The sequence below is a fragment of the Rhea pennata genome, chromosome Z (genome assembly GCF_028389875.1).
Source record: "Rhea pennata isolate bPtePen1 chromosome Z, bPtePen1.pri, whole genome shotgun sequence".
Lineage (NCBI taxonomy): Eukaryota > Metazoa > Chordata > Aves > Rheiformes > Rheidae > Rhea > Rhea pennata.
The window spans coordinates 79,545,970-79,555,441 of NC_084702.1; the positions used below are offsets into that span (position 1 = coordinate 79,545,970).

General features: G+C 44.4%; 1 protein-coding gene across 5 annotated transcripts in view; it reads left to right on the forward strand.

Moving 5' to 3' along the window:
• Positions 1-8,922, forward strand: part of MAPK4 (mitogen-activated protein kinase 4) — a 34,297-nt gene extending 25,375 nt beyond the window's left edge. Inside the window, exons 3-7 of one of the 5 annotated variants that reach the window (XM_062599315.1) lie at positions 478-639; positions 3,291-3,492; positions 5,361-5,868; positions 7,358-7,427; positions 8,092-8,922. In XM_062599315.1, coding sequence (XP_062455299.1) covers positions 478-639; positions 3,291-3,492; positions 5,361-5,868; positions 7,358-7,423 — 938 coding nt within the window. In that variant the 3' untranslated portion in view covers positions 7,424-7,427; positions 8,092-8,922. Of the gene's footprint in view, positions 1-477; positions 640-3,290; positions 3,493-5,360 lie in introns of all 5 variants that reach the window. The other 4 variants (XM_062599314.1, XM_062599316.1, XM_062599313.1 and 1 more) reach the window with 4 other exon arrangements.
• Positions 8,923-9,472: the final 550 nt, after the last annotated feature.

The following is a 9,472-nucleotide window of genomic DNA, read 5'->3' on the forward strand; positions in this document are numbered from 1 at the left end:
ACAGCATGAGACCAGCAATAGGAAAACCTCAACTGGGGGCAGAGCTGGGGAGTGTGGACAGAGAAACTGCCCTTGAGCTGAGGAGAAGTAGCAAGAGACAGAGCAACAGCACCGTGGCATTAAAGTGCTTGGTTGCCTGCTTTGCATACGCAGGCAAAGGGTAGCAGAAGAGCTCAGCCTTAAAGTAGAGCTTTTGAGCAAAAGACAGGATGGGAACAGTAGGGCAGCAAGCTGAAGTGATCTGGAGACATCGTTGCCTCTGATTCATAAAAAGGTGGCAACTGAATTGTCCTTGGAAAAAAGAGCAGTGCCTAATGCCACCACTGTCAGCTTGTCTAGCATTTGCTGCTCCTATGGTGTGGCTCTGCGGTGAGAGAAGATTCACTGCAGAGGGGTGGTCGTGCAGGCAGGTGGCTGATGACACTGGCCCCATTGATCTGCATTCTGGGCCCAACTCATTATATTCTGCTTATTTAGGGGGACACGAGCTGGAACAGATGCAACTTATTCTGGAGACGATCCCGGTTATCCACGAGGAAGACAAAGAGGAGCTGCTCAGGGTGATGCCCAGTTTCATCAACAGTACCTGGGAAGTGAGGAAGCCCCTGCGCAAGCTGCTCCCTGAAGTGAACAGTGAAGGTACCGTAGTGTTTGGTGGTTTTGACAATGTTGTTCTGGTTGGATATCCTCTGGTGACCTTATTTTCAGACCTGTTTCCTCAGTGGGTTACAGAAATTGTTCTCTAAGGAAAAATGCACTAATGCTGGTGAATATGAGTTCAGAAATCTCAGGCTGTGCAGCACAACTTGCCTAGTACATCCCATAGTACTTACGTTCCTGTACTGGCCTTGGCTGCCTCATAGGTCAGGATCTTAGCAGACCCTGAGGGAACATGTTACCGTGATACTTAAAAGATGCACTGAGGAGATGAAGGAGGTTTGTGGGAGGAAGGAGCTGTCTGGTCTCTTCGTAGCTGTATCCCCCACTGGACTGGCTGATTGCCCTGAGGACTGGCTGGGGCTTTAGAGGAGAAGGAGCGTTGCCCAGCATTGAACATGCACGTTCCATCATAGCTCAAAGTCTTGAACACTTTCTAAGGCATGTCACATCCCCCCAAGCCAGCTCTGCTTTGCTGTATTCACATGCCTCTCCTCAAGCTGTGAGGTTTCAGCTTATTTTCAAAGCCTTGTTCATTTTCTTGTTGTGCTTCTTTGATGAATAAAATTGAATACTACAAGAAGATAAATGCTTTTACTCCACAAATGTCTGGACTCCATGAGATGGTTGCTAGAGGCAAAACCTTTGTCAAAGCACTCTGGTGTGGCTGGAGCTGGGAAATCACTTGTCTTCCGGCTCTTGTGGCCTGGAATGATTGATCACCACTTCAGTCAATTCCCTCCTCTGGCTAATGCTAAAAAAACGAGCTGTGTTGTTGCAAGGGGGCTGCAAACTGCAGGCTTTTGGACCTGAACTTTAGCATTGGCAGCTTTGTAGGTAGTCACACATCGCAGGGTGGCAACATGCCTAGAAGTCAAAGTGGAGCAGTAGGTATCAATGCACCACACCAACTTTTCAGAGCTTTTTCCAGGACCTCCAGTGGGATGGCATACCTGGACTTCTGCTTCTTTGGTTACCACCCTCATCCTCCTGAAGGCTTGCTGGATCAGAAATGTTCTTGTGGGGTGGCCGGTGCCTCCAAATACTGACTTACACAGTCCTTGTGTTTGGGCTTTGCCCTCTCCCTGCTCGGAAATGTGTCTGGGCAGGCTGCAGACGGCTCCCGGGGGGTTGCGCATTGTGTCCTCCCTGCTCTACACACGCTGCCGCCAGCAAGTCTGACATTCAACGCACAGGATCCACAAGGGTGAATTTGCTTTGATGTGCTTAGCACGTCAAGCCTGAGCCCTACTTACATTCAGTAGCGTAACTCTGAATTGTAAAGGAGTCCATAATAGGTGCTTGGCAATTGTGATTCTCATCAGCCTTGGTTATCTGGAGATTACGTCAGCCTCCAGTAAGTATTAAATGGATTTATTCCCTGTCATTACTGTGGGAAGAAAGGTCACCTGCAATGCTTACATAATTCATTGAAATTTTCCTGCCTCTGTGACCTGAACTCATAATATATTGTTCTACCATGCATCTTGCCTGAAGTCAGTGACCTTATGAAGCTATTGATTCCTTCTTACTTAATTAATCCAAGCAATGAAATAATCCAGTGGGAGACAATTGGATATTGGTTAATATTTAAGCACTGAGGCAATAGGTATGGCCTGTCTTTTCTGCTGAGTGATTTTTGCCCCTAAAGCTTCCTTAGCACAAAGAAACAGTCCAATCCATACAATTTAATTTTTACTGGGGATATTTCTGAAAGTACAGTGAAAAAGATCTACCAGAAGAAAAGCTCATTCCTATTTGTTTTATCTGAACTTCAAGGGGCTCTTCCACAGACCAAGAATTATCTGAAAAAGTATTATGTCTTTAATGATTTGATCTTTTCACATAACCTGAGCAAAGGGAATCTTCAAAAAAATCACAACAAACCCTGTATGCTTACATTTAATTCTAGTCACTTTAATTGCACTTAATTTCCTTCCTCCTCAGCACAGAAAGAGTTCACTCTCCACTATCTTTGTAGAATAATTTTAGGCAGTCAGAATTCTTTAAATATTTAATGGGCAAAATATTTCATAGTGTTGGTCATGCCAAGGTCTTTTAAAAATTGCTCTTTAAATTTAATTCCACTTCTATTGCACAAATGTGAAAATAGTTGTCTGAAATGGAATATGCTTGTAGAAAGGATCTGAAAGCCTGGAATCAAACCCTGACAACATCTGGATTGTACAAATATCCACGTTAATTTCATCCATGCTTGGAGGCACCATGATCCGAAATGCTGCAAAGGTGTAAGTCAAGGCACCCTAAAGCATATACAGAGAAACCTTTTTTCTGTTTGAAAAGGTGGGATGTGATTCAGGCCCTAGATCAGAGCACTGGGTGTAATATGTATCCTCCATCCTGTGGAGGTGCAGTGCTCCCACCGTCATTCCCTCTGTTTTACTAAATGAACCTGTAGCCTGCAGGATTGCTCCAGTGCGAGCACAGAGCTCCCATCAGAGGTAACACTGATGTGTACGCAGCGAGGACGAATGCGCCTGTGTAAGACTTGACCTTTAATTCCTTTCTTTCTTCAAGCAGATGTGTTGTGGGGGATTCACGAGGCTGTTCCTGGAAAGAAAGCTGGTATTGCTTTTGAGGAATCAGTGAGCTTGTTTCTCTGTGATTCACAGCTATTGATTTTCTGGAGAAAATACTGACATTTAACCCTATGGATCGATTAACGGCTGAGATGGGTCTGCAGCATCCGTATATGAGTCCGTATTCTTGCCCTGAGGATGAACCAGTGTCTCAGCACCCGTTCCGGATTGAGGATGAGATTGATGATATTTTACTGATGGAAGCCAACCAGAGCCAGATGTCTAACTGGGACAGGTACTGCATCCAGGGCTGGTCTAGAGACTACGTTTGCACTTGAAATTTTTAGGCGAAACTTGACTGGCAAGTCTCGGATCTGTGGTTAATTTGGTTCGGTAATACATGCCCTTAACCCACAAAGGACACCTGATTTTCCTTGTGTATGCCACATTGCAACTCTAACCCAAGCTGGCACCTTGCTGAAGTCAGTGGACGTTTTGTCATTGATTTTCACAGCAACTACATTTTGGGTCTGCATGTTCAAGTTACTGAGTAGTTCTCCGCTGTTGGTTTTATTAACAGACTATTGCCTTCAGCTGAGGTGCATCTGTTTAATGACGCTATGGTTCTCCCCCTATCTCCTGTTCATATAATACTAGTTATAGAATAATGTTGTAATTCTTGTACCATTCAGGGATCAGGCTTGATCTGGAGCTCTGTATTCATCATCACTTTTCAGGGTAAAAAAATCCATAACTGGATTGAATTTTAAATGGTTTGCTTGAAGTCATGCAGGAAGTTTGGAGTAGAGCAAAGACTTGAACTGAGGTTTCTTATGTCCTGGATTATTTTCATAATTACTAGGCCCTTTCCAGTGACCAGAGCAGGATAGGAGAGAATAAGTAGCTAGGAATTAGCTGTGTTCACTTTTCTATAGAGATCCTCCTCTCTCAGCGTTATGAATATCTGAGGAAGCTGCAGCAATGTTCCTCTCAGTATAGCAGTAACGTCTCCAGACTTCATTAATCCACTATATTTCACCAGCATTTAAAAAATAATCTAAAGAAATCCCGTACTTCCACTATTATTAATCTCTCTGCTAGAGTGAACAAGTACCACGGTGGAGGGTGGGGGGACAACCAAGTAAATTAAATAAAGAGGAAACTTTGAAGCTGTTCTCGGCATGCCCTCAGTGTATCCCTACATCTGATCCCTGCCAGTTACAGTCACCAAAGCAACAAATCTGTTGCTCGAGCTCATCTTGCCACGCTTTCACCTCTTTGCTTCTGTATTTTCTGGCATGACACAGTAAGCAATGTCCTGGACTGTTAGTCCTCGCACCCAGCTGGAGAGATTTGGTATAAGGCTGTAAATTTTGCAACACAAGACAGATGTTTTAGAAATGGGAAATGGTTTTGCCTGTATGCTGTGGGACACCTCAAGAGCATTTCATTTCCAAAAAAATGGAGCCCAAAACCTGGGATAACACACCTTTTAAAGGCATCTCAATTAGGAACCAGAAAATTCCTGGTCACTTTGAAAACTGTCTGAGACTATGAGTGTTGCAGGTAATTGCAACAGAGGTAGTTATGAGTGGTTTAAGAAGTTATTGCTTAGTTAGGTGATACTTCAGGAATACTCTCAGTCTGTGACATCAAAGTAAACTGGTGATGTCCAGTCTCAGTGGTTATTTAAGCTAATCTTTTCTTACCTTGTTGCAGTGGATAAGGAGCACTCATACCATCAGTGGCTGTTTCTGGGCTGAGGACGACTCTTAATAATAAACTTACAATTTGATTATCAAGATTAACCCTAAGCGGAGGGAATGTGAGAACTGGTTAAATGAAGGGGCAGACAGTTTGGTCCATTGGCTTTTATTCCCATTACTGGTCTCTTCCAGCCAGCTTGGGCAAGTTCTCTTGATAACTTACTCAGACCCCTGCCTTTCATAACACACAGGAAAATGTTCTCTCATATTGCACAAGCACAAGGTTTTGCTGTGGTTTGATTGACTATTACTTTAAAGAACTTTGAGATCTGGAGGTAAATGGCTTATTAGCAAGAGAAAGGCAAACATTGCAGTAGTAGTGTGAATGTCTGTATGAGCACTGATAGTTATAATGAAGCCATCTGCTATATGTCTAATAGAAGCATGTCTTTCCCAGGTATCAAGTAAGCCTCTCCTCTGATTTGGAATGGAGACATGATAAATACCATGACATGGATGAGGTCCAGCGAGACCCACGGGCAGGGTCTGAATCCATTGCTGAAGAAGCACAAGTTGATCCACGAAAATATTCACAAAGCAGCTCAGAGAGGTTCTTAGAGCTATCACACTCATCAATGGATCGAGTATTTGATGCTGATTGTGGGAAATCATGTGATTACAAAGTGGGGTCACCTTCCTACTTGGACAAATTGCTGTGGAGAGACAATAAGCCCCATCACTACTCAGAGCCCAAGCTGATTTTAGATTTATCCCACTGGAAAAGAGCAACCATAGCACCCACAGCTGAGCTATCTCTGGAAGAAGAACCATCCAATCTCTTTCTGGAGATTGCTCAATGGGTGAAGAGCACTCAGGTGGGCCTTGAGTGTTCCAGTCCTCTTCCAGAGATTCAAGAACGGAGCCTGCCATCTTCTCCTCACCATCTCCACAAAGAATCCAAGGAGGTAGGCAGTGAAACAGACCCTGAGTTTGATTTGGATGTCTTCATCTCCAGGGCACTGAAACTTTGCACAAAACCCGAGGATCTTCCAGACAACAAGCTCAGTGACATCAATGGGGCCTGCATAGCTGAGCACCCCAGTGAGATTGTACAAACAGAAGTGTACCAGAAAGAACGATGGTGAAGCACCTGCGTGTGGGAAACACCACTTTCTCCCCTTGTTCCTCTTTGATAGTGTGGCCATTGCCCTGTGCTGAGTGGCTTCAGGCTGTCATTGAGCATCAGTTTTTTTACACTATACTGAATGCCTTTTTCTGAAAAGGCAAGCACAAACCACATGCCCCTTTTGATGCCTTAGAAATACATTTAAGGGAATCAAGAGGTGTGAATGAAATACTAGGTTTCTTATACTGCCTTAACAATCTTGCCTTGCAATCTCTGGGACTGGTTTGCAACTTAAATGTACAATAGAAAGATGACAGTACATGATAAGTTTACAAATGGAAGTCAAATCAACTTCTTTTTCTTTCTTTTTGTATAGTATCTTAAAACGATGAGGACACTAATCAGCATCTTCATTATGGTCAGATGATACCCTCCTGGTTTGGCAGGTTCCAGACACACCAGCCGTAGGACTCCTTTGAGGCGCTCGCCCAAGTAGAGTCTGTACAGAGACAAGCAATGCAAAGGCGTATTCAAGTTCTGCCTTCAGCCTGGAGAGAGCTGTCGAGAATGTAACTAGAGGCAGAATTTGGCCATGAGACAGAACATAGTTGTTGGAGAATGTTAATGGGGAAGGAATTTGACCTACCGTATATGGGCCACTTTGGATTTTTTTCTGATTGTAAAATAAAGTTTTTGTGAAGCACATTTTCCTTATTTGGTTCCTCGCACATGAGTTTTCCCTTCTGCTGTATTGGGGTAGTTCTGGAGTCTCTTCATACTTATGAGGCCCAATACCACGTATTTAACAACCTAATACTGTGAATCCTGTGTGAGGCTCCTGCCCAGCGGACCAACAAATCCTGGCATATAGGCAGGGAACGAGGAACGGGGTTTCACGGCATAATGCTGCCTCTGTCACCCACTAGCTGTAGAGCTTGAGCAAGGTCACTTACCTTCTCCATGGCATTTCCCTCCACTGCCAAAAAAAAGAAAGTACTACTATCTACCTTCTCACAGAGAAGGTATGAGAAAAAAATTACTATGGTTTGTGCATTGCTTTGATCAGACAGAGCACTGCATGTACTAAATATTGTTACACCTTTCCATACTGGAAATCTATGCTCTTTGGCCAATATCTGAACCAAACTATTGGAAACTTCAGCTGTATTCAAATAGTCATTTAAATTGGTTGGGTAGTCTTTTGTGCAGATGGTCCTACACACAAGGGAAGGTCTCCTTGGTTCCTGTGGCATTAGATTTTTACACGTGTGCATTTCCTAATTGGCCATGATCACACATTAAAAAACAAATATTCACATTTCTCCTAGGCCCTTTGCTTTCAGCTTCCTTTGGGACATAATGGTGGCAGCAGGCAAACCAGCGCAACTTTGTAAATAGGTATGAACACAACTGAGCTACTGTAACTTCCGTTTTCATCCACACTTCTGAGCACCTTAATAATTAATCAGCTAACAAGAGTTTGTATATGGAATAAATGTTCTATACTTATATTTAATCAAACTAGTCAAATTTTTAAATTGAAAACATGTAAATAGTGTTACAAAAGAAAATCTTCACTCTCTAGCCCACTGTGTCATTGTGCTCTGCAGCACGGTGGCATGACTTTCATTTGTAAAAGAGAGACTACTGTACTTAGTAACTCAGAGGTCCCTATTTAACTGCTGTTCCTATAGGAATTATTTCTACGCTTTTAACAAGCAATCTACTAAATATTCTGAGATGTGAAGAAAACTCACATGAGACTTGGATGACTAACTAACAGCAGCATTTACTGTGTGAGCTGGTGACTGTTCTTGGTGGGGTTAGGTCCTGTGTTGAAGGCTGCATGGATGAGGATGGGGCAGAGAGAAAAAGGCATCTGGAGCATGGAGCAAAGAGGCACCGGGTGCCCACGAGCCCAGGGCCATGTGTCCCCCATGAAGGTTTAGACTCCTGCCTGGAAAGAGGCAATAAGGGAGAGACAGAGGGTTCATTTATGGTATGTTATGGATTATTTATATACCTCAACTAAAGCTCAGCACTTTTTTACTCGTGGCGGGAGAAATCCAGATTCCGCAGAAGCGGGTGCATCCACTGCAGAGTGTTGCCATCATGCCAGCAGGATGCAGCCGGGCCCCACGAGACGCCCACCCACAGCTCTCCGCACACCCACGGTGCCGCCAGCACTGGAAACGCTCGCAGGAGCTTCCCGGCACCCTCAGCAGCCACGGAAGAGGGGAAGGAGCCAAAAGTGCCAAGCACCTCGTGGGGTGCACAGAGCCCACAGCTGGAGGGGTCAAGCAGGAGAAGGATGGTGGGGATATGACAGAGTCCGATGAGACTGAAGGATGTGATCAGCAACGCGAAAGCTGACTTTTCAAACTCTCTCCTCATAGACTCGGCAAATATTTGCTACTGTTGCATTAAACATCAAGACGTACTGACCTGTGAAATCACTGTTTATCAAACCACGTCAGTATTTTCCTCAGTGGACAGAAATCTTCACATCTTCTGAAACAAGAAGCCATTTCACAGGAGCGTTACGTTCATTCGAATGTCTTCTCCAGAAATGTACGGGACTCTATTTATTACAGCCATGGAAGCATCATTTTTGCTTTTGAAAATTGTGTTTTGATGGGGAGCGGGAGTTCACGGGCCCACTGTAAAACCGTGTTGTGAACTTCAGGACAAGCGAAGGGAGAGCTGACGCAGCTGCTCCAGGTCTGGTCCGCCGTTTCCATCCGTGAGCTTCTTGTGCGACATCACTCCGAAACGGCGGCGGGGCTGCCAGGGAAGGGGGGGACCAACGGAGGTGGCTTTACATTGGCACCTGGGTGCGTTCAGCCCATCACAAGCCAGATTTTTTTTCTCATCTGCAACAATAAAATTTAAGGCCTGGGTCTCCTCTGCTTCTTTGCATTATTTATTTTTTTTATCAGTAGCCATCCAGGTATTGAGCACATCCCTCCCAACCACGGCCTGGCCAGGGATTTGGGGACGGTGACTGTGCTGGGTGGACGAGCCTGTGGCGGCGAGGATGCTGCTGGCACCCAGCTGCTGTTGAAAATGCTGTTACAGGGCAAAACGCTGCCTCTGACACCCAGGGCTCGGTGCAGGGCTTTGGTTACTGGCCCCCGTGACTGTTCCTTACCCCATCACAAATACCTGACTATTTTTACTGCATTTTCTTTTTAATTGTGGTTTGACTCAGCAGCTGGTACAACACCATGGAGCTGCATTAAACAAATCTTCAGAGCTTTGCCATTAAATTGATGGAAAAAAAATAAACTTCATCTTATTTTTAAATGTGATTTCATAGGCATCCTGGGGAGTATTTCCTATGCAGGTATTTCCTATGAACCCCAGAGTAAAACCACAATATAGTGTCAATGAATGTTAGAAATGGAGCTATTGGAGACTGAACTGCTAATGGTCATTTCTGT